At 32.4% G+C, this 27,334-nt stretch overlaps 1 protein-coding gene across 1 annotated transcript in view; it reads left to right on the top strand.

The window, feature by feature from the left end:
* LOC126781805 (probable G-protein coupled receptor 158) overlaps nt 1-27,334 on the top strand; it is a 186,782-nt gene that overhangs the window by 121,959 nt on the left and 37,489 nt on the right. Inside the window, exons 3-4 of the mRNA XM_050506854.1 lie at nt 11,669-12,457; nt 19,744-19,927. Of these exons, the coding sequence (XP_050362811.1) occupies nt 11,669-12,457; nt 19,744-19,927 (973 nt within the window). The remainder of the gene's footprint in view (nt 1-11,668; nt 12,458-19,743; nt 19,928-27,334) is intronic.

Raw genomic sequence — 27,334 nt, 5'->3', positions numbered from 1 at the left:
GTTTGGCGGTAGAAAATGTGACGAAAGGGTGCGTTCAGAATAGCTTGATCGATTCCGTATACCAAATAAATAGAATACATTTCTTCCAATATATATAAAAGAAACTGTAATTTATTTCCTCTATTGGAGCAGAAAACAAAATCTATCTATTTCATAATACCAGACATCACTAACTCGTCGGAGCATTCATGACGCGAGACTTGTTTTTCTATGCTAAGCAATACATTCCTCGAGAAGTTTCATCGAACGATTTATTATATGTCGTTCCCCTTCATGTCTGTTTGACATATCCCTAAGAAACATATGTTTTCGTAAGTAAATGGCATATTACAGCATGGCTAAGAAATCATACGAGTACAGAGGTTGATATTGTCTTTAATTTCAAAACCTATAAAGTATAATCTATTCCTGTTATTAACAATTATAACAAATAAATTAAGAACAAAACGGATTATTTATTTGACGAGAATGAAGTTGCGTCAAAAAATTAGTTAGGTATGCTTATATCTGAAAACCGAAATTGTGTAACATCATTAACTTCGGTTATAGATAAGTTCATATGGATATATATTATATATTGTAATAATTTAAATAAAAACCAATAGCCAACAAATAATAATAAATTGAGTTGACATGGCTCAGTGGTAAGAACGCGTGAATCTTAACCGATGATCGTGGGTTCAAACACGGGCAAGCACCACTGAATTTCATGTGCTTAATTTGTAATTATAATTCATCTCGTGCTTTACGGTGAAGAAAAATATCGTGAGGACACCTGCATGTGTCTAATTTCACTGAAATTGTGTCACATGAGTATTCCACCAACCCGCACTGGAGCAGCGTGGTGGAAGAGGCTCCAAACCTTCTCCTCAAAAAGGGACAGGAGACCTTAGCCCAGCAGTGGGACATTCACAGGCTGTAACGATACGACGACGAACCTAAAATTATTTTTAAATTGGTGCAGGCAAGGCGACACAATTATATTTTTAATACATCGTTCACTTACGAAAACTCTTTTCGACCCTTTGATCTACTCGCCTTATAACACAAGACCAACGAGGTAAATAAAAAGTAATTATATAACATATCAAATAAAAATAAAATAAAATACGCATTACAAATTTATAGAAAAAAACACACCGTCTAAAAGATTGTCCTGTGGCATTATATAATATTTATTATATTATAAAAATTAACGTACATAGCTTAAAAATAAATAAATAATACTATTATATAACTAGTATATCTAAATTAGAGAGAAGCCAATTCAATATGACAGAAAAATCTTATATAACTTACCTCTTGGCAGGAAACGAAGTAAATAAGTGTCAAACTTGTCAAGCGGCGGACGAATTCGATATAGGGTCAAGCGCTCATCGAGAATTCAGAATATTCCCTGGAGACGGTCCTTAGGGCGGCGACACACGAGTGTCAAATAAAGCGTACGTGAGCACGTTGTGGAAGTGATTTGAACTATTTTCGGACACTACTCTCGAAACTTGACAGAGTTATTTATGATGCCTTCAATTTTGACTATAGAATTTCTATCTGTTGCTATTTGTTATGTATGACTCTTTTTTCTAAGTTAAGTTAAGTTAAGTTTAAGTTAATTAAGTTTAAGTTATAAATAACGTACAGATCCATAAAGAATCTATAGAGCTTTTTTGTTTGTATATATAATAAAAAAAGTAACTTAACTTTTCTTTAAAAACATATAGTTTACTTGTACAAATTTTACAAATTTGGTTTTAAAAAAAAAACAAATTTGGTCTAGTGAGCCACATTAGGGCTCATGCTAGAAATAACAATTAATTTCTAGGGTCGCTGTCATCAAAATCGATGTGGAGGACTTTTATATATATGTTAGGGTGCTGACCCGTGTGGGTAAGTACAACCCTATTCTACCGCCAAATAGCAGTACTTAGTATTTCGATTGAAAGGGCGAGTGAGCTATAAGCACGAGGGATATAACATCTTATTTAAAAATGGTGGTGCATTGGTGATATTAGGAATGATTCATATTTCACTATGTATATGCATAATATATACACTATACATTAAAAAATGTTTTTCATACTCAAAAATTTTGGACTTGCCCTTTAAAAAAATTGAAAAAAAAAAGTAAAAAAAAGTTAATCACTATTCACTACTGATTATAATTAATGAATACTTATCTACCAAACGCATATAAAGAGAAATCTCTAACCTATTCCTCTCGGTAGAATCTATTTATGTCCTTGTAAGAACTTGATTGAATCAAGTTATTATTATTAATTATAATTTAACATACATATACTATCCGATAGATAGATTCCTTCTTAAGTCCACGCGAGCTGGTTCTCGATGTCACCGCCTAACTGTGACATCAATTCCATCGCGCACAAAGAAATTTGGCAACTCCTTTCTTTGTCGCACTACCAAAAAATGGAATTCCTTACCAGCTCACGTGTTCCCCTCCTCTTACAACCCGGGTTCCTTCAAACGAGGCGTGAAGAGGCATCTTGCGGGCCGGCAAGGCGGGGACGGCTAGTACAGAACATTCTTCCCGACTGTACTTGCCGTCGTCGCGTTTGGACTCTACTACCACTTACCATCAGGTGGAGTAGAGTCATTTGCCATCCCGGGGCATATATAAAAAAAAAGATAGTATAAGAGTAAGAAAACGTTATATTATATCATACGTAATATTATATGTATTACAATAATTACTGTATTGGTTTATGGCGCACAACAGTAGAGTTCCCAGACGGCATGAGTTTTTCAAAAAAAAGTCAAAATTTTCGTCATCTTCAGCCCCTTAATACAAAACCTTTACATACACAAAACTTGCTTCGTAAATCACTGCTAAAAAACGGATGAAAATCAGGTTGGTACTTTATGAGTTTAACGCGTTAACAGACGCGGGATCTTTTTTTTATAATAACACATTGTTCCTCAAGAAGTTTTATCGAAGGATTTATTATCCGTCATTTTCGTCACGTCTGTTTGATAAAATCTCCCTAGGAAACAGTTGCTTTAATCAGCGCGTGATATGTTACAGCGTTGCTAAGAAATCATACGAGTACAGAGGTTGATATTGTCTTTCATTTTCAAAGGTATAAAGTATCGTTTATTCCCCGTATTAACAATTACCAAATTTGACAGAGGGCTACATAGAACGTGTATATTGAAGGTTAAATATACAAAAAACAAATTCTAATTTTATTTATAAGAATTTTTCTTTTATAATATTTAGTGAGAAATTGTATGTTTGAACTAATTTAACGTAATATTTAAGTTGTTTTAATTTTTTTTATATATATATCTAAAACACTAGAGCTTCATTTGATTTAGTTTCATTTGAATAATCAATAATAATAAATAATAATAAAATTTAATCTTTTATTTTAATTCTTCTTTTCATTACAATATTCTTCTTATTCTTATTTCTTTTCTTACAATATTATAAATAAAGGTACGCCAAGTGACGAAACCAGTTTGTCCTTCTAAACTCCTTAGAATAAAGTTCTTAGACCTGATGAAATGTTTATATTGAACCTGACATTTATACGATGTTCGTAAGTAAATTGAGCAATGACGTCACATTTTGAGTTTTACAAAAATGTTTCTATTTACCTTAGTACGTAACTTAGTTATATCTATTAAAGTAGTCATAGATATATATAAAGAATTAAACTTTATTACTTATAATCAAATTCCTTACAAGAATTACTTTCGCTACCAATCAACATTTGATTTAATTAAATATACTATTATTTTATAAAATGCAATAAAAGAGAGTTGTACGTAATATAGTAAGTAACTTTTACCCGGCATTCTAGAGTATTGAATAATAGAAAATTAATTAAAAAAAATATTTAATGATAAATTAATAATCCTGCATAAGTAGATATAAATGTTAAATACATCAACAGCGATGGCATTGTAATGAAAATCGATTGTAAATATCGTTTCGATTCAATAGAATAAAACAACAGGTAATTTTAAATACAAAAAATAAATATTACTAAATATCTTACACCTTTGCACTGACGAAATATTATATTAAAAAAAAAGACTTATCCGTAATCGTAATCGCGAGAAGATACTTGTATTACATATATTACATAATGTATAAAGCATCCTAACAAGATGCTTAATAAACTTCAACGTCAGGTACCCATTTAAGTGAAATATGAACATGTTTCACAAGGTTTTCCTTAACAATGACTTTTTGATGAAAATTTATGAGAAAATGTGCGTAAAGAACACTTTACAACTGACATAATACGTGTTAGTGTAATTTATTTATTATTTCTTTTCTAAAGCCGGGAGCCAAAACCTCAGTAGATAGTTGAAACCAAATGCTATATGGACCCACATCTGTTTTCTACTTGGATTGTGTTTAGAATTCATGCAGAAATTTTATATTAATAAAAAGTAAAGTAACAGTAAATATTCTCACTGTTGGGCAAAGTCCTCCTCTCCTTTTGAGCAGAAGATATGGGGCTTATTCCACCACGCTTCTCTAATGCAATTTGTACCACACATATGGCAGATTTACAACTGACACATACAGGTTTCTAAGCATGTGATGAATTATAAACACAAACTAAGCACAAGAAAATTCAGTGGTGCTTGCCCAGGTTTAAAACCAATTTTTTAAGACTCACTTGTTCTAACAACTGGGCCATCACAGCTATTATTTATATTTAATTTGATTATTTTTAATAAATTAGTACCACACCAGGGTCCGCTTTCCTGCATCTATTTCTCCACTCATGCTCTGTCATGTCGTCCCTCACGACATCGAGCCTAGGGCCTACAGCCGGATCTAGGGCCTTCGACAACAAAGTCCAAGCATCGGTTTCCGACATAAAAAATACTAGAATTGTATAACTATGAAAATGTAAAAAATAGTTCAAGAATTTATTAACAGATTATAATCCAAACTGCGAATATTATTTCATTAGCGTTGTTCGCCGTTGAGTTGTTAAAATATTATTATCATTTCAATCGTTCGTTGTAGAAAAAAGATCGTTGTAGAAATGAAACGCCAAGGATTTCCAATTATGTATACGTTCAATGACACTGGAAACATTGCACTCCTATTTTGGACACTTATGTAAAAATAGATCGTGATGAAACATCGGGTCTTCGATAACTCTAAGTCTGAGGCCATTGAGAAAATCACTTACAAATTCAAGCTTCAAAGGTCAGGTAGCAAACAATCTTAGAACAAGTACAAGGTTAGTTGAAAGTACTAATTGGAAAAACTGTTTCTGGAGCCAGACTTTGTGCCAGATAAATTCATAGTCAAAATATATTGTATTATAGATATTGAAAAATAATTCTTCAATTCAATATTTTCACTTTGTGAATTAAATTACTTTAAACAGCTTAAATTAAATTACTAACATTATTATTTCCTCTAATTGGGCATATATGTTAGTAATGGAAACGACAATAGCCTAGGGAGGATTGAACCTGAGACTTTTACAGCGCTAGGCGACCCGTAAACCATGGTGTTATTGACGCTTCATTCTGTAGATGACGCAACAGTTGTTTAACCCCAAACACAACATGAGATTATGTTTCGCTTCATTAAAAGTGTTATCGTGTTTCTATAACATATTTATTAATTTGCATAAATATGATAAATAGCGCATCATAACAATACATAAACAATATATACTAGCCGGTTGGCGTGGTTGGTGGATGCTTGCCTTTCACGCCGAAGGTTGTGGGTTCGATTCCCACCCAGGACAGACATTTGTGTGCATGAACATGTCTGTTTGTCCTGAGTCTGGGTGTAATTATCTATATAAGTATGTGTTTACAAAAGAAAAGTAGTATATGTAGTATATCAGTTGTCTGGTTTCCATAGCACAAGCTCTGTACAAGCTTAATTTGGGAGCAGATGGCCGTGTGTGAAAAATGTCCCAGGATATTATTATTATTATTATACTGTATACACAAGCACGCGCATATATTCATATTCTACCGCTAAACAGCAATACTTATTATTATTGTGTTATACTACAGACACAAGGTACATATCCTCTTAGTTTCCAAGGTTGGTGGCGCATTGGCGATGTAAGGAATGGTGAACATTTCTTACGGTGCAAATGTCCATTGGGCACTTACCATCAGGTTGCCTATCAGCCCGTTCACTTACATGTATTATAAAAAAAAAACATATCTAAACATTATGTGAAAATGCTTAACAATAACATTAAGGAAAAACATATGCATATTATCTGCCGGAAAACGCCCACTGCTGGACAAAGTCTTTCCCGAAGGATTTCCACGATCGTCGGTCCACCTTGTGGGGTGTCCGTCCACGTCGCGTCTTTCGTTCGCCATTCGAGAACTTTTTTGCTTATTTTCATATAAAAAATAAATCTATACAGAATCGAAAACACAAGGCAGTTTATAACATATAAAAATATACATTCGAAAAGACATTAGAATGTATATTCTTTGTATGTAATAAACATTACATAGAAAGAATACTGGTCCGAAATGGCCCAGTGGTAAAAACGCGTGAATCTTAACCGATGATCGTGGGTTCAAACCCGGGCAAGCACCACTGAATTTTCATGTGCTTAATTTATGGTTATAATTCATCTCGTGCTTTACAGTGAAGGAAAACATCGTGAGGAAACCTTCATGAGTCTAATTTCACTGAAATTCTACCAACTTTAAACTTTAGCCCAGTAGTGTGACATTCACAAGCTGTTACGGATAAAGAACACAAGAAAACAAATATACATTCCGAACCGTTAGGTTCTTTTTTAATTCAATACTGTAAAATGATAATTTAAATGTCTTTGTGAGCCTAATGAATGATGAATTTTTTGATTTCATTTTGATTCCATTTGTATTCGTTGCCTTTAAACAGGATATAATATATATTTAACTGTATTTAATTTAAATAGTGTAGTTTCTCTCAGTATATATTGAAACAGTGTATATAAAACGGCAGGACGATATAGTCCTCGGGCTAGGCTAGGCTCCTCGGATGTATGGCACGCTGTCATTGGCTAAAGCGGTGTGACGTAACAACTTATGATATGAATAATATTAAAATTTAGTTTTAAGTTGATGTATATTTTTTTTAAGTTTGCTTCAAATATTGTAATATTTATGCCTCGATATTATTTATTAAGATGTATTATAATTCATTTTATCTTTTTGCTTTATCGTTAAGAACCTTTTAAGTTATTAAAGTGAAGATATCTCGCCTTGACAAATTGAGACTACTTAGAAAATTGAGTTCGGCTTATAACTTAGCTAGAGTTCGTTTCATCTTAAAATTTTAGACACTTTAATATAAAGCCAATTTAATAGGATGTTGTTGAAATTGGAACAGAAATAAAATATAATAAGAAATGTTGTTATTTGTTAGATTAATTGTATTTGTTTTTTTTTTTTAATTTATCTTAAATAAAATATATTACAGATCGAAGTGTGTGCGCAAACAAAAAATCTTTACTATACTTGATGGTAGGATTTTGTACAAGCCCGTCTAGATAGGTACCACCCACTCATTAGATATTCTACCGCCAAACAGTACAAAGTGTTATTGTATTCCAATTTTAAGGATGAGTGAGCCAGTGTAACGTCTGTAGTTACGATCGATAAAACATCTTCGATCCCAAGGTTCAATATTCATTTTATATTTCGCTCATTGTGCAATAGACAGCAATCCAATATGGCACGGGAATATAATCACTGCCAACTGCCAAACACCGAGCTACTACAGAAAAAATCTCTTCAGAAAAACCGCAAAAAATTTATTAGACAGACCCTGGATTTGAACTTCAAGGGTTCCTTTGGTGAAGCAGCAATAAAAGCCTAACACTAGATCATAAGGTAATATTGAAATAAATGTATTTCAATCTTTGCTTGCTTTTAAATCAGTTAAAAAATTAATTGGCTCCATTATTATGTTGCATTATTGATGCAGCTCACTCTATTCATGATTTAATCTTATTATACCAAGGGAACGTTAATTTTCTGGTCCTGACTTGTTATGAGAATGCTTGTATTTACTACAAAGGAGTCTTTGAAGACTTGTATCAAGTTATGTATAGGTCTGTAACATAAGAATATTATTTTATAACAAAATGCAATGTGTAGTGTATGTACATACATTTTCATATATAAAATTGATACATATAGATCCGGCAGAATTAGTTCAGGTCTACCAAGTTATGGTAATATCATCGAAGTTACATGATACGAAATTTTGAATCATAACGGTAGAAGTTGCTCATATCTCTTCAACAACTAGAAATGAGCTGATGATCTTTAAACAACCAAACAGATTTTCTTTATTTATAGCTTTTTCAGGTCTCCTAGTAAACAAAAAAAAAATCGGTTTATCCGTTTCGAAGCTGCAACGTATTTATAACATTGAAAACGTTTTTTGCATTGGGGGTTAAAATATAAATAATATCTATGGCTGACGTACTAAGGACTACCAAGTTTAAACCAGTTACACTTTGTGTGAAATTTCCTTTGAATTTTAATGAGGGTTAAACTTATAACAAAAGCTATATTGCAACCACTAAAGGGGTTATTATTTCTCTATTCGGCAAACGTCGTTGAAAGCGTTTTATTAGTGGAAAAGCGCGAAAATTAATTTAAATATGTAAGCCCGGTTTGTTTGGCGTGGAAAAATTCAAGGAGCACTTATCGCGGCCGCCTTTTAAAGGCTTTGAGGGAGTTTTTTTTTACCTATTTTACTCTTTATTGAGTAATTTCTAGTTTAACATTTGCAATAAATTGAAACTAGTTTATGCTTTTTAATACTGGAATACGAACTATTTCATCGTTTTATTTCAAAAACATAAATTATGAAGCACTTAAGCTGGAAAGTAATCCTAATGGAATTTTATTGGATTTCTTAAACGTAAATTAGTTTATATTATGTAAAATTAAAACTTTAAAACGATTCCCGGGTTAAACCGCTTAGTTGTTTAATAATTCCCACGATATAATTTTTTTTCATACCAAGTTTCCTTCAAAATTAGGCAGAATTTTTCGCGAATTGATAACAACGAAACGACGTCCTATAATAAATTACTCTCGTTTTAAAGAGAAATGATTTTTGCTCAGCATTAAGTAATATAGTGAACTATAATAATATAATAATAAATAACTGCTATCTGATTACCTTTTGTACTCCTTTACCGCATATCAATAGCCGTTTTAACCTCCGCGTACCTTTCTGTGAATGATTAATGTATATTCGGAAGTAGTGTTTAGTTTCTCCCCATGTTCTAGCTAAAAGGCACGCCATGTTGACCAAGTCTCCAGTTAATGATTAGGTTGTAAATGATTTATTGTAACAGAATATAAAGACAAAAGAGCTAAGCGTTAATCAGAGTCTATATGATTTTAAGAGCTGGCAATTAAATAGTTTCAATGCAAGTTTTTTTTTTTTAAAAATAGAAAGGCGAACGAGCATATGGGCCACCTGATGGTAAATAGTCACCAACATAAACATAGACATTTTCATTGTAAGAAATGTTAGCCATCGCTGACATCACCAACCTTAGGAACTAAGATGTTTTGTCCCTTGTGCCCGTAATTACACTGGCTCAAACCGGAACACAACAATACCAAGTACTCCTGTTTTGCGGTAGAATATCTGATGAGTGGGTGGTACCTACCCAGACGAGCTTGCACAAAGCCCAACCACCAGAATATCACTACAAAAGCATAATATATATATCCCATTAGCTTAAATCGTATGTTAGGAATGGGGACGATACAAGGCGGTCGTCTTCGCTGTGGCACTGGCATTGTAAGAAATATAAGTCACTTCTTACGCCATCACATGCCACTACTACGTAATCACCCTTACACTACTGTAATCACCCTTAAATAACCAAATGTTTGTCGGTAGAATGTTGATCTGTTCGAACGAGTAGAGGGTAGCATTAATTGGCCTGCAAACAGTTCGACCAACTGGCATATATTGCAAACGTATATTAAAAGTAATTAAATAATAATATCAATTTAAGTTCAGAATAGAGAACTAATTCATATTTTATACAAAAATATGTGATATTTTCATTTGTCAATCATTGAAAAGTTTGTTTAACACACGACGTCATCAATGCTCAACGAAGCCCGCTTCTCATCGTACTAACGTTTGATATACGTATTAATGAACGTTGTTGATACAGCTTTACAAGTGTATCAAAGTTTTGTACACGCTTTGGGAATCGTTCTATTATATTTATAGTAGGACTAAAATCTGGATCAGCTTATATTTATACTAAAGGTTTTAATATGGCAATTAATAAATTATGTGAATAATTGAAAAACATTATTCTTGCCAACGTAAACGCAATTTATGGCCGAGTAACGGACGAAGGTAAATAAAATCACGAGTTAGTAGAAGAAACGACTGCAAGGAATATGGAAATAAGAGACCATAAATTTGTTCAAAGAAGATAATAAAATTCTAACCTCAAATGCGTACGTTAGATACATTGGGAGTGTTTTTTTAGGATTTTTTTTTTATGGAAACACTGCCTCGTTAGTGTGGTGGCCACCTTATAAGACCACACACCTTGACGTTCAAGGTTCAACCTCCAAGACGGCCCACTAAAAAATTATTGGGTTTTTCTGTTAAGAAATTCTCAGTAGCCCGAAGGTTGGAAGTACCCTATGTAGTTTACACTCTAGTGCCTCTAAGAGCACGTAAGCCCCTTGCACTAGTTCCAGTCGTGTTCAATTCGCCGTCTCATTCTGTGGGTAAAAAAATTAAGTTTAGCTATTTAATTTAAGGTTGAAAATATTTTAGATGTATTGGATAATTAATAAGCTCCAAACCCTCTCCTCAAAAAGGAAGAGGAGGCCTTAGTCCAGCAGTGGGACATTAACAGGCTGTTACTGTTACACCAAAAGTTTAAAGAAAGTTTCAGCTTTATTAATTATTAATCCTTAATAATTAGTAATATTAGTAGAATAAATTAAATAAAATATAACTTTTTATACATGTTATTCATAATATTGTTAGTTTAAATGTCTCTTATAATTACGCAGTATAAAAAATATATTTCAAAGCAGCTTTAAGTAAATAATACAGCAACTTAAAACAAGCCACTGTTTTAAGTTGACCACCAGCGTACTTTAGAAGAACGCTTCATCATTCCACCAAACTGCTGTGCTATAATCACAAATACATTTAGACTACATTTTTTATACACAGAATTATTGTTCCTCACGCAGTACAGTCTCAAATTGCTTTCAATAAATAATGCTGCCCCATCAATTGCCTCGCCTCGTAATGAAAGTCGCAATTTGTTGTTCTCATAAACAAAATCCTCCTTTACAAGGCGAGATAGCTGATTTTACAAGCCCGTTGCTCCGACTAAATCCCCTTTATAGGAAAACCGTCTTTACATGTATCTCTGTCGGTGGTACTAAATAAGAGAATCAGTTTTTTAATAAACTTGAATAAAGCATAAATAAATATTTTTTTAAGCCGAGTAAGATTAAATACTATAAGCAATATTACGTACTGAAATAATATACATGTATTAAAAAAATTATTGTATTCGGTACGCTTACAATGTACGCTTCTGCAATATAAAATAATATCCGGTATTTAATTTCGACTTACGTTAAGGTAATAAAAGTGATACAATGTTTATTTTTGTTACAGAGAGCATCGACAAATCCGGTGAAGATCCAGTCGTATCAGCCCTCAGGCCCTATGGAGCACCAGACGAAGACGGATATAAAGAAACAACACCAGATATGTTTCAGAAATATTTCGGGAATTTCTCCGGAAATATGATTTCTAGAGATACGACAAATGATGTCTCGTTGTTAGACCATTTTATAAATGTAGAACATAGTTACGACAACGACACACAAAGGATATTGTCAGATGACACAAATCTAGAGACGAACGTCAAAGACAGTATAGTTAATGATACAAATAATACTGAGAACGTGACAGTTGTGAAACCGAATGTACACGAAGACGTTGTAACTAAATTCCTAAGATTAATAGAAACCCAACATTTGTTAGGTGAGAATTGTACTGCAGGGACTCATCTTAATTTAGGTGAAGGAGTTGTAGATAGATACGCTCAAGAAAGATTTAGGATAGAAGCTGATGTAGCTGTAAACAGAGCAAATATGCTGACTAGGTTATGGAAGTATGCGGGTCCGACAGTGATGCACAACGAATATTTGCTTCATGCGAGTGTCTTTTCGATGGTAGAATTCGATGATGACGTTTTTGCTGCTGGTAATTGTTACGATCAATATCAATACAAAGACTATCAACTTTTTTGTCCATTTGCGTATCGGTTACCCGAAGGACCAATATTGGCAAAAGATCTGGCGGTCGAATACAAATATTTGAGCAACACCTCGGAATGGTTTTACATTGCCCGCAAGAATGCCGAGCGCGTGATTCGAAACCACAATCAGTTTAGGCGAGGTGAGTAAAAGTTACAAGAGTTAGCGTTTTAATTATTACCAAATATATATATATTTTCTTTTTTGGTGTAATTGAGTATTAAGAAAAATTAAGATACATTATTTGTTTTCAATTCTTCGAACATTACTGTTGCAAATGACTCAAGATCTAATATTACATTTACGAAGAACTATTTGGTATCCGAATTTCTAATTAATGTAAACATACTAACGAATAAAAAATATGAAATAAATAGATTAACAAGATAACTTGGTAATCTATTTACATAAATCACATTAAATTGATCTCTAACGATACTCTAAATTTTAGACTTAAGAACTTTTAGAGATTTGACTAGCCATTATCTAAACATATAATAAAATTATTACGGGCTGATTTTTGTACATTATGGATATTGGGAAAAAAACTAATGTAAGGAGTTTTTATTAAAGCAACAGAAGCCAAAAGATAATAATCGATATCATAATTGTCCTAGTCATAGTCATCGACATCGATTTCTTAATCGTAATAGTCAATGTCAATGTCATCAACATAGTAATACAAAAGTCATAGTCATCGACATCGATATAGTAATAGAGAAATTCAACGTCAATGTCATCAACAAAGACAGCGTAATAGTCAATGTCATCGATATCGTCTTTTGTTAAATAGTCAATAAAAACACAGGTAGGATCGAAAGATGATGACATCTGTACAATGATATTAAAATTAATTCTTTTCAATAGCTTAATGTTAAAGGTTGATCATATACATGTAAGTTCCTATTTAAATTATTTGAATCGAACCTTTTATTAGAAGTTAGGACGCAAAAAGCGAACAGTAACTACGCTTAGTCTAATTATTTACATTTTATTATTTATAAAGTACAAATACTTTAATAGTATATTTCAATGTTAATATATTTTTTATAATTTATAACGCCATATAAAAATTAAGCGGTTGCAGTGCCCTTTCGAACTGTGGATATTCAACTATATTATTAATTTAAATTAATAACTTAGGAGTTACAGGAGTACAGTACGGTTAAGAGTCTGTCAATATCCCACTTCTGGGCTAAGGCCTCCTCTTCCTTTTTGAAAAGGAAGGCGGGAGTTATAGCAAAATGAAATAACCACGTGCAAAAAAAATGATGGTGGTGGATAACGGTGCGGCGGCGAAACCAAACCGGGGCTAAGATTTCATATGTTCCATTCGTATGTACCATGTTCATCACATATTCTACCGGCGAACAGCAGTATTTAGTACTGTTGTGTTCCGGTTTGAAGGGCGAATGAATCAGTGTAACTATAAACACGAGGGACATAACAATTTAGTAACCAAGATCGGTGGTGCATTTTCGTTGGAAGGGATGGTTAATAAAAAAAAATATAGTGTCAATGTCTATGGGCAGTGGGGACCACATACCATCATGTGGGCCTGCCCGTACCTAAAACAAATATATATATAGCACGACTACCTTGCTCCACGAAGAATTGATTCACTATTATAAAATATAATTTTCAAACTTGAACAGTGAATTTTGCACTCGCACAGAGGCGGCCTTACCCATTGCGAGGCTCCGGGCAGCAGGTCTTTGCGAGGCCCTTTGTCCTTCGTGAAAAGTATGTGATGCAAAAGTAGGTCTGGTTGTTTGGTTTAAGTATTTGTCATGTTATATACAAATAAATATAATTTGAGTTTTAAAATATTTTATATTGAATTTACATTACAAAATTAACAAATATAGAGATGGTACATTTTAAAATTGATGTTTTCGGCTTTTCCTAAGGCTAAATTCTTTAATTAAATCACAATAATCGAACGAATGAGCTATGTCATTTTCGATTGAAAGAATAGCAAGGGCTGAAAGCCGATCTTGTGTCATCGAATTCCTCCAATATGTTTTAATAATTTTAAGTCTCGAAAAACTACCTTCAGCAGACGCAACTGTAACAGGTGCAGTAGCAATAATTCTCAGGACTAGTTCGATAGTGGGGTAACCTTCAGTTATTTTTTTTCTATTATGTATTTCAGCACCGAGATAATGTTTTCGTTTCCTTCATACACATGGATGAACATATTCAGTTCGTCGTACAATTCATGTCCATCAATATCACACGATTCTCCTATTGTCATAGATACTTGCAAGTTGCTGCATTGCTTCAAAAGTTCACTATCACTAATTTCCTTTAATCTTTTTATATTATACATGAAACCAAATATGCTTTCATGATGTTTAAGAGCCTCGAACCTAGGATGGTAGCTTGCGCGCACATTGTCGACAATGACATGAATAATTTACAATTGCAAGCAATCGTTCTAAAATATCTCTCCAACGTTGCCTTTCTTGTTCGATTTGTGACTGGGCCAAGAAGTCAATCGTGGAACAGCTTTTTAAACCATTCTCTAAATTAATCCATTTCAACATACAATCTTTGTGGTTTCGACTAGATTCAAGTGACTTTAGGTAATCGCCCAAGTGTTTCCAATCACACACTCCTTCACTTGATCCTATCTTTGTATTTTCTAGCCCGAATATTTGACACGGAAAGCAGTAAACGGCATCCCTTTGTTTGTGAATTAATCATCCAGCCCCTGTCAAGTTTTTCACCGTTAACTAATATCTTATTATAATGATATTAGCAGAATCGCCGTCCATTATCATTTACGGGAAATATATCAACTTTAACCCGGATTGGACCTTATAATACAATCTCAGTTCGGACTACATCAGTAATTGTTATGGTCCACAAACCGGGGCCATTTTGAAGATTCAGATTTTCCATTCCAGCAGTCATGGATAGATGCACTCGGGCTCAGATTCGTGTTCTTGACTGGATAGCGTTGACGGCGGCACCGGTTACCTAAGAGACAATGATGTTGTTAATTCATCATCATCCTCGTTGTTTTTACTTAATGACGGCACCCATGATGATGGGGAAGGAATGTTTTCTGCTGGATCAGGATTAGAGTCACCGTCAGTCAATAAATGTTTTGTAGAGGTTTCTTGGTCATCACTTTTTATATATTTATATAAAGATCCACGTAGATTTTCTTTTACCAGCTTTCTTTTGATAGCTCTTTTCCTTTTTGAACTACCTGACTCAAATTTTCTACGTGAGATCGTGATGCTGATCACGCGAATTCATTTCGTTAATCTCGTTTTGTTTCGCACAAACAGTCAGAAATAATTTTTAAGTATCACACAGTTTTTTTACACTTTTTCAGCTTACTCAATAGTTCAAATACTATAATATACACTTTTGCAGCTCACTCAATACTTTAAATACTATAAGAACGTAATATTCAATAAAATTGAAAGATATATACGGTACAGTAACGATTTTGTAACTCATACTGCAAGCAAAATAATTCCAAGGTGACAAGAGTTGACGAACGAAATGAAACACGGGGATTCCTCAAGCGATAGAGGAGCAGAACATTATGTCCCGATTCGCGATATTCAAGTACAACATAATGAATTTTTCAATTATGTTTTGAATGAATAAATTAGTTAACTTTATTTTAATTCACCGTTATGTACCTTAATAAGTAATTAAGGATGAAAATCAAAAGTTTTAAATAAAAAAAATATAGTTAAAAATCTATATTTTTTAAAATTTGCTTGGGTTGTTGCGCGAGGCCCCTGCAAGAGCGAGGCCCCGGGCGATTGCCCTGTTCGCCACCCCCTAAGGCCGCCACTGCACTTGCAATTTTGATGTTGGTTACGTGCCACACACTCGTCAATTCCTGTCAATACAAAGCAATACTTTATACTTGTGTGTTTGAATAGGAAGTGTGAGTGAGAGCTAATGTAATTACGAGCACCAGGGACATCGCTTTGACGGATTAAAGCATGGTTTACAATAATTAGAGTTAATTTCTTCGAGTGGAGGTTACCACTTAATTTATCAGTGATTAGGTTGGCCATTTCCCATTTGACGTGCATCTGCTTTGTGAGTTTGAATGAGTCTCTAGAGCATGCTCCTCTTTAAGACAGATAGGCCTTTTTTATTTAAATTCTTATTTCACCCGTACGAAGTCGGAATGGACAACTAGTATGTATATTTTTTAAATTATAATATTCAAATGAATTGTAAGATAACAGAAATGAGATTTCCATTCTAACTTTGAAAGTAAAGCAACTTAGTACACTAAGTTTGTTTGAAATAAACTTTAAACGCTGTTGCTTAATGTATGGTAAACTCTAGACGTTTTGTTTTTGTGATAATTAATTTACTTCGCAGATTGCAGATGATAAGAATCAAAAAACATCGTTAGTTTTTTGATTCTTATTATCTCTTATAAATAATTAATTGATAAATCTAACATTACAAATAATAAAAATATATCTACATTTTACAGTTTTGATAAATGATAAAATTTCCCTAACTCGTCGACTTAGACAATTATAGACCAGTATAATCTTATTTATCAAAGTATTTACGAAAAATCTTCAGCTTAATTTCTAACGATACCATTAGCACCGTAGTTTCCTTTGTAATCTTAACCTGAGCTAGGATTTCTTTCTTATTATCGTCTATCGGAGTTTTACCGTAATTGTCTCTATTTATAAACCTAAGTGTGAAGATTTTCGTAAATAAACATTATAATGTTATGTTATAATGTATTTAATTATTTATGAAAATATAATATACATGCTATCGGGGCAACTTTGAACAGGTTCTTTAAATATTTTATTATCTCTTAAGCAAATAATTTTTTTAATTTCAATCAGTTAGTATCTGACTCTGAAGCAACTACCAAATCTACGCTTATTTATAAGCACGTCATTTTGAAATTATTTAAATTATATTTAAAAAAAATTATGAAATGTTATAACGGTAACTTTTGACGGAAATTTTTCCACTGTCTTATCTACGGCCTTTTGATTGGGATTATTAAGAAAATTCGTTACAAGATTACTCAGAAGGTTAATATTTATCCAGTTTTTAAAACATTGACCTGTGTCAGTACTCACCGCTTCGTGCTAGTCCAGACCAAGTCCAACACGTTGTTCTATTAGCGATTTCGAAATATTTTGTAAATAGCATTTCAAAACCGCATTAGTGCTTGCTAAGATTTGATTCCGCGGCTATCATTTAAATCAGCTTATTCAGTTAAAATTTGGCAATTTTATTAGGGAAACTATTAAAAAATACTTTAAATATGAAAATAAAAACTTCTAAGCAGTGTATTTGATAAACTAATTCTGATTTTGATAATATGATTTGGTTGTTAGCGTACAATCAGTAAGAAAGTGTGTTTGAGGTTACCCGGTAGTACTAGTACTGTACTGTGACACTTTTAGAATAAAATCTAATCTGATCAAATAGCTTTAATGTTCTCTCCCGTTTTGAATACGTTAAGCCTTATTAAGTATTTACAAAAATAAATAACTATAGCGCGATTTAAAAGACAAATAGCGCCATCTAGTAACGAATAGGAAAATTAAACGCACATTCGATATAATATGTTTTAATTTTGAACAAAGTACATATAAATTTATTTGCAGTATAAATTTGCGATTATTATCAAGTTCACTGAGACTGCTGTGAAATGTGCTCGAATACAAAAAAAACTGAAGCAACTCGGAATGAAAATGAAATTCAAAGAGCTCTCAGCTTTTAATTTCAAGGCTAAATGTAAGCTAGAAACTGTTCAATAAGGTATTAGTGAAGGAAATGGCAGAGCTGGACGATAATGGAAAAGAAATAGTAGCTCATAAAGCTGTGATTACTAAGAAAATCACCGAACTCTTACATGTAGCATTGTATTTTATTACTTTGACTATAAAACGCTTAAAAATCATTTAAATAAATATGATTTCGTAATAATAGACTCCATTTAAAAAATCTACGTAATAATTTTACTTGTTTCACAAAAATATTAGATAAAATATACGTGACTTTAAAATGTACGTGAATCCGCTTAATTCTTTTATTTATTCATACATCGACGCTCATAAGCCTTTATGAGTTTACTAGCAAAGCTGGCGACTTCACCAGTATGGAATTCTATTTGTGATTTACACTCCTATTTGAATTATTATATTATATAAAATATATTTATATTATTTAAAAGCCGAGATGGCCTAGTGGTTAGAACGCGTGAATCCTGACCGATGATCGTGGGTTCAAACCTGGGCAAGCACCACTGAATGTTTATGTGCTTAATTTGAGTTTATAATTCATTTCGTGCTTGATGGTGAAGGAAAATATCATGAGGAAACCTGCATGTGTCTAATTTCATTGAAATTCTGCCACATTACACATGTGGCATCTACCAACCCGCATTGGAGCAGCGTGGTGGAAAAAGCTCCAAACCTTCTCTCCAAAAGGGAGAGGAGGCCTTATCCCAGCAATGAGACACTAACAGGCTGTTACTGTATAAAATATTAAAATAATAAAGTTGCTTGCTTTGGTAACTCGCAAATAGTCGTATTAACTTAAAACGAGGCAGTACTTTTAAATCACAGACAGACACGTCAATTTTATATATTTGTATAGATGTGTGTTAAATACACACTATTTTAATAACTATTTACGACGGCTGTTGTGGATTTAACAATATAAATATTAGTCTATTGTTTATTATTGCTCATAAAATATTTACAACTTGTACACTATAATCGCCGTCAAAAATAAATGTTGTTATGTAAGCACAAACAAAATAATATACATCATATTATATTATTATTATACATGATCGAATATATAATACAATATGATACAGAATTTCGTATAACACATGTATCCTCACGATTTTCCGAAAATGAGAAGAATTCTAAACATTATAGCACATGAAACTTCAGATGGTTGCCAGGTTTAAACCAGCAAACTTCGGCTGAGATTCGCGTATTCTCAACCACGGCTCAATGGCTCTTGTTTCGGCTCAATTCCAAATAAAACATGATTTATTTATTTGTTTATTTTATTTATGATAATATTAAAACCAACAAGGAGTACACTAACAAATGAGTCATTACACATAAAGTTATATAAATCGAGTGTCTTCTTAATTACAGGTGTTGCAAAATATATCTACCATTCAAGTTAAAATTTACAAAAATAATAATTAGAATTAAAATATTCTTAACAAATAAAGTGAGATATTAATATTTAATTTATTATTATAAATGACAGCTGAAAAGATTCTTGGCCGTTATTCTCGCTAAGACATTCCAAGTCTGTGCTAGGTTAGCGTTTTATTTAAGCTTGTTAATGAGATTATTTTAGTTAGTCGTTATTTTTACAATTTCGATATAATTTAAATTATATGTATTTATATTAAATTTTTTAATGCAGGTTTCAACACATATACATATAACGACACTGCACACACAGAAAGGGAGCCGGACGAAATTTTGTCGGTCACGTACGAGGACGGCAAATGGTCGAAGCCCTATTACGATTGCGGTGGGGGCAATATTTGGATGCTCACCTACACCGTACCCTTCTTCGGTTTCAACAATGGAACGTACTTTTTCAAGTAAGTCTGTTAATTAAATTACGGATCTTGTAAAATTTTAGTCTCTAACGATTTGTATTTTATATGAATTCTTATAATTATTTGCTAATATTTAATATATAGGTTTCTTCTATGACTATCATTTACATTTATTTATTTATTTGGATCCAACAGTTGTACATAAGACAAATTCAAATCACTTTTTACATTAACTTAAAACTAACTATGCACAACCAATTACAGGAGAACACACCATTCACAAACACAATTACAAAATATACAAATCAAAAATAGAATAAAAACAGAAAAAGACTAAAATCAGACTTTAATAATATTTTTTGAATTAAAAGGATACCATATTTGCTTCAGAATCTTTATAGCATTGTTCTCGATTCTGTCAATCTGTCACATCGTATTTTTTACGAATCTACTGGATGATAAAAATTCGCAGACAGAATATTGAATATTTTACCGAGCCTAAAATTTTGGAAACACAATTGCAATTTGTTACCGCTGTGGCACCGTCTTCACGCGACTCGCATTTAGTTTATTTTATATTTTTTTTTATTTGTAAATATAAAATCATGTATTTAATTTTAGACCACCAATTATTAAGATCAATCTTTTACACGAAAACCAAATATGCACAATTATGAATGATACATATCAGTATATCTTTGTATTTATCGCTACGTTACTAAATACTTCAAAGGAGTAACGATTATATAGAAGGATTTGCCAAATCACAAAATATTACATGACTTGAATACACATTGTCAGTGTTACGATAACAATAAAAAACTTTTAGTAGATACCTACATGATCAATAAGAAATAAAAATATTTTTAGAAACATCCGATTCAAAATATTATTTATTAAGACACACTATCGAATCGTTTTTATACAAGATCATATTAAACATAAATTTACAAACGGTTCGCAATGTACATTCTAACTTCTAAATCTGCAAATATTTATAAATTATATTTTATAAAAACTTAAACAAAATCTAAGTGTAAAACCAAGATAGCCCCGTGGTAAGAGCACAAAAACCTTAACCGAAGAATGTTAGTTTAAAATCAGTTTAGCACAAATAAATTGCGTTTGTGTTTATAATTCTCGGACGTGTTCTGCATGTTCTGCAACATGGGTATGTACCAACCTGCACCAGCGTAGCGTGGTGGCAAATCCTCCAAAACTCCTAAAATAGGATACTATAAGTCAATTTTACTTAAAATCTAAAGTTCATTTAGAAAATGTTCGTATTAAAATTTTACATACAGGTTCATTTTGTACGAAGAATTAAGTTATATAATTTCATAGTTTAAGTAAAGGTGCCGAAAACTATTTAATAATACCGGTTGTTAATTAATTGATCCAATATTTAAAAGTAATTATGTCATTGAAGTTGACCATTCAATAAAAAGTACTAAAACTAAAACTGAGAATACAGGTCGGGAGATATAGGCTTAATCCAATCCATTGGACATTGGCTTCCAAGTAATAATGGAGATTAGGTCATAGATACTCTGGTCGGGGGAAATGGATTACACAAGAATAACTGATAACATTCACAAATGTTGGACGTTCGACACACGAAAACGATAATTGAATTAAAAATATATTTGAATAAAACCTTCTTGATACGGAAAAAGTACGACTACGTCTGTGATAAAACTTTCTTTGTTTACGTTTAATCTTGTTTGTGTTCTTTTAAGTTTTTTTTTATATAAATATATTTCAATCATTGCTTATCGCAGTCCATTGCTTTATATATACAAAATATATTTCAATCATTGCTTATCGCAGTCCATTGCTTTACATATGTCTCTCTAAATGTGCATCAAAGCTCCCGATTCTATACCTCCCAGTCAGATCCTGCGACCTTCTTCGGGGCTTCATTTCAATACAAACAATATTATTTCGTCTTAATTTAGTTTGCGGTAAGAATAAGTTCCGTATCCACTAAAACATAAATATTAAATTTAAAAGTTTCTTTCACAAACAATAATTAAATTAAATATCAATGCAATCAATCTTTTCACTGTGATAATAAAAACATTTTTCATTATTGACGCATGTATTACGCCACAGATATTATATAATAAAAATATTGTATTAATTTATATTAAAGCTCAAACTTACTTGCCCGAAATGTTTTGCATTACAAAATAAATATTTCGAGCAAAATTGTTTTTGCAATATATTTAAATAAATAAAATGTATAGTAATTTTTATCAAGAGCATGATATTTCACCATATTTGCATAGTAAAACAATAATAACACCGAGCATTATCGGTGCGCCGTCAGCCTTTTAAAGATGTTATGTTTATGAAGCCTGTTTTGTAAGTAATAATAGCTTATTCACTCCGGAATAGAATACTACATGATAGAATATTGCTGTTTGACGGGATGTACTTTTACAAATCCCTACCACATATTTTGTTAATGTTATATGGTTCTGGTTCTCCCCTTAACTGACATTTGTGTTTTGCACAAAGCTCTATTGGTGGTAGGGTTTTGTGCAAGGTCGTCTGGGTAGGTACCACCCACTCATCACATATTCTACCGCAAAATAGCATTGCTTGCTATTATTGTGATTGTATTGTAGGGTGACTGAGCCAGTGTAATTACAGGCATAAGGGACATAGCATCTTCGTTCCCAAGGCGCATTGACGATGTAAGAAATGGTTAATACTTCTTACATAGCCAATGTTAGGTTATTGTTATAGGTGGTGGTGACCACTTAACACTAGGTGGCCCGTCCGCCTCCCTATGCCATAAATAAGTGTCTTTGGTTTTCAGGTCTAAAGTATTAACTCGTATTTTCGAATCAGTGGTAGACTTTGACAATCAATATTAATGTATTAACTTTGTTAACTTCGTACTGTTGACGGGAAGGCTGGTTCAGAAAATCGGAAATGCGATTCAAAAAAGGAATGCTGCTAGCATTCTTGCCGCAATTCCACGCGGTCACGATTTGTACTGTAACTAATTTTTTTTTTCACGTTCACGTTCACGTGGGATCGTACAAACACTTTGAATCGACATTTTACATTTTACAATTTACATTAAATATAAATCTATCGTCGGTTCGGAATGAGGATTCTACTGAGAAGAACCGGCAATTAATAATTATGTTCAATTAAATTTATGTATCCTGTATGAACATCAATAAATATTAACTCCACGCTTTTATATTATTTATATATTCTTGTACAATATAATAATATAAATAATAAGTATAGCATAAGTGTAAATTACATAGTTTGTTCTATATTTTAACCCTTAAAATATTCCCCGAGCTCAAAATGACAATGGCGATCGGTTGAATAGTACAGAAGTGGATTCGCAGCAGTGCCATCTAGTGGTGATGTGCAACAAATTGGATAGTAAAATAACATTGTCCATTAAAAAAAGTATATATAAGTGCGAACTTGCATGGTGACCTGTCTACCAGTATCTAAGTCTATTAATCAAACAACTAAATATTTATATAATATATAAAGAAATTGAATTATTGAAAAAGACATGACTGTGCCCTTCAGACCGATTTATGTTAATCAAAGGATAAGGACAGTGGGTGTTATCCGATCCGACAGTGAAGAGTCTACTTTGTTGGCAAGCTGCCTTTCCAATGAATCTGAATAAAAATCGCTTACCATTTTTTTCGGCTAGTGACCTTCGTAATCGAGCGCTCAGCACTCTGTGTAGGGATTGACACGTCTTGGCGACATGATAGCATTCAGAATAAATACTGTCCATAAGTAATAAGTGTACCAATAAAAATAATTTTAATCAAAACGATTTTTTGATAATTACTTATTGTGTTAAATTAATATATAATTAGCTTATTCCAATATTCAATTATAGTTGGTTAGCAGTTCACCCGCTGAGTATCAGTGGCGTAAATTAATAAAAACAAAAGGTCCAGGATATATTTCTTCAGTTCTTTGCCGTAATATTTGAGTGGACTTGGCAGAAAAATCACTGGGGAGTGATTCTGGCTTGTTTCATCTTTTAAAATACTGCTACGCTTGTAATTTTAATTTATATAAAAGTATTTTGAAATAATAAATAAGACTGAACCAGATTGTCTTTGTTAAATTAATGTTATTGAAGATAATATTGTAAGTAATAAAGTTAAAATAATAAAAAATATTGATAGCTCAGTGGTTCGAACACGTGAAGCTTGACCGAATGCGGGCTAACGCCACAATTCATCTCGTGTATGGCAGTGAAGAAAAACATTATGAGGAAACATGCATGTGTCGATTGAAAATCTGCCATATGTGATCAACCCACATTGAGGAGCATAGTGGAATGAGCTCCAAACCTTCTCCAAAATAAGAATAAGAAGCCTTAGTGCAGCAGTAATACATTATTATTATATTTTATATTAATAGACTGTTTAACTTACTTTCAGTAAATAAAAAAATATATTTGACATTTAGTAGATCCACTTATTGTATCATACTTTATTTGAGTAGTAACTAAATGCTAGCTTATAGGATTATATTATGGATATCTCAGTAGTAGCTGTAGAGGTTGAAAGTTAATAGTATTTACACTCTCGCACCTCGTAAAGCATGTACGGAAGGCATTCTCCAGATTTCTTATGAGATTATGGTAATAAGTAGTTCGCTTGCATTCACACATATGCAAAAACTGTACTGATGGTAGGGCTTTGTGCAAGCTCGACTAGGTAGGTCACCCATTCATAAGGTATGCTACCGCAAAACAGAATAACTTGTTATTGTTGTGTTCCGGTTTGAAGGAACTGGAAACTTGGAAAGGGGATATATACATATTTAATGTGTATGTATTAAGAAAATTATTGTTATGAAGTATTGTTCTTCGTTCTCTTATTGTATTTTTTCTATAATTTTGCTAAAATGTCTACTTACTATTCAATTTCATATTCAATCCGTCGAATCAATTTTTTGATATTCATCGTGCTCTACTTACGATTCAATCGAGAGCTCAAAAATTCATTTCATTTGATACGGATAGTCTTTGCGAGCACACGTCAAGAGGAACACGATTCTATCAAATTATCAAAAAGTGGAAATAGCCATAATTATTGCGATAGTAATAAAGTTTTTATAAAATAGGTAGGCGGAAGGGCAATTGACCAAAACCGCATTAGACATTGGAACTGTAAGAAATATTAGCCATTGCTTACATGGCAGTGCATTGGGCTTGGAAACTAAAATATTATGTCCCTTGTGTCTGCAGTTACACTGGCTCACACTGAAACAGAATTAAGTATTGCTGTTTAGTGGTAGAATATGGGACGAGTGCCTGCTCAGATAAGCTTGCAACAAAGCCCTACTTTATATATTTATTATGACTTATGGTCAAAGCCATACAAAGTATTGTATAAAATATTAAGAGAATATAGTAGTAATTTAATCAAAAAATACAAACATTGTTTAGCGAAAGGCTCATTTTGTTTTATTAATATTTGATGAAAAGCAAAAGGGAGTAATTTATTATTATAAGATTTATAATATCCGTCGCCTCCACTCAACGTTGCGGAAATTTACATAATCTGTCAGAAAAAGGGGCCGTTCGCATAGATTTTACCGCGATTAGCCTATGGTATAAGTCGTAACCAGCGTAATTATTTTAGAAATTCAGTACGATTTTAATAGCTAGTAAGTAAAAAAAAATCATCTAAACTTTTTCACTGTTGGACTGTTAGGTGGTAGGACTTTGTGCAAGCTCGTTTGTGTAGGTACCATCCACTCTTCAGATATTCTACCGCAAAAGAGCAGTACGTGGTATTGTTGTGTTCCAGTTGGGTAAGTGAGCCCAGAGTAATTACAGGCATGACTGATTGAAGTAATTTTAAATTATATACACAAAATACTAGTTTCCATCCGTGACTTCGCCCGCACGAGGAGGCAGGAGGTTCTAAGTACCCTGTGTCCTGTACCCTGACTTTCATCATGATCGATTGAGTTGTTATACTGCGTTTTGTTATAATTAATGTATATTATAATTAAAACAAAATTTTCTTAACTCATATTTTTACAATAAAAATTCAATTAATATAATGTGATTAAGCTCTACAATTCTAAAAATACTATAATAATAATAATAACATAGAATAGGCCGTGTTTCATAAAATAAATGTACCCAACCAACTCTTGTATTAATTACTGCTACAAAGCTGAAAAAACACTTGTTAAATGACGGCAGATGGAATGCGAATCCGAATCGTTTATACAAATCAAGAATCGCGCAGCGCTTAATACATAAAGTGATGAGATTTTTTTTAAACATTGGAAATGCAAACTTTTGTTTATAAATTCTCCTTACTTTTTCACCTAGAATATTATCTGAGTCTGCCTAGTTTTAATCCAGATTTGTTAGTATAATACTTTAGGTAGATAATCTGGGATTCTAAGTTCTTTGTAGTCAAATAGATAGAAATTTTGTTGTTCGTACATATTCACATTCCGACTACATAAAATTATTAATACTGTAGTGAAACAATGCACATATTTTTGATACATTATATATATTCATTTTAATAATACACATTAAAAAACACGGCCTTGGCCTCGCTGGAATAAAAAGAATATAAACAATATAATTTTTGAAAAAAAAAAGCAATAATCTCCTAAAATTCTTTCAACAATCGTGACCGAGGTAAATATCAGAACCTGTGTTAGATTCTTGATAATCAATAATGAATGGAGTATTGACTTTTTGAAGTCCTATAAATATTTTCCTCTATCAATTACGTTTTGTAGAAGACTAAAACGGAACTTCCGTTAAAATGTTTGTCTAAAGCAAAAGGAGAATAAATGCTTTCTAGGAATGCTGTGAAACTGCAGCATTCTTTGTAGACAGTTACCTTCTTCCGCTTTTGTAAGCTTTACCTTTTGCTCGTAAAAAAAATAGAAATGTTTATTATTAATTAAAATACATGTACTCTTATTTCTATTTAATCTAAAAATATTTACTTGATTCAGATTAAAAGTAACAAAAAATAGCATGAAAAAACTTTCATCCACTGCCGTTCCAAGGCCGCCCGAGAGTTCCTCATTAGAATGTTAGGAACATATTGCTTCAACGTGTGTTTATGGATACACATTTGACAGTATTCCATACGACTCATGCAGCTTACCTCACGATTATTTCCTTCGATGTCGAGCACGAAATGAACTACAGGAATATTGTTTCCTTTTATATTTAAATATAATATTTTGGAATTTATATAAAATGTTTTTGTGAGATTCATCCAATTTGGTGAATAAACAACGCTATTTACCTAACATCAATTATTTGTAAGAGATACGCAAACATTTGCTCCAATCTAAACGTTTTCAATTAAACAAGGCTATTTGCTTCCATATTCATGTATTTACAAAATATTAAATAAAAACATTTTTAAAAGGTATGAAGCAGAACAA

The sequence above is a fragment of the Nymphalis io genome, chromosome 1 (assembly GCF_905147045.1).
Source record: "Nymphalis io chromosome 1, ilAglIoxx1.1, whole genome shotgun sequence".
NCBI classification, from domain to species: Eukaryota; Metazoa; Arthropoda; class Insecta; order Lepidoptera; family Nymphalidae; genus Nymphalis; species Nymphalis io.
The sequence above is the reverse complement of the archived record's forward strand: the minus strand, read 5'-3'. Positions and strand labels throughout refer to the sequence as shown.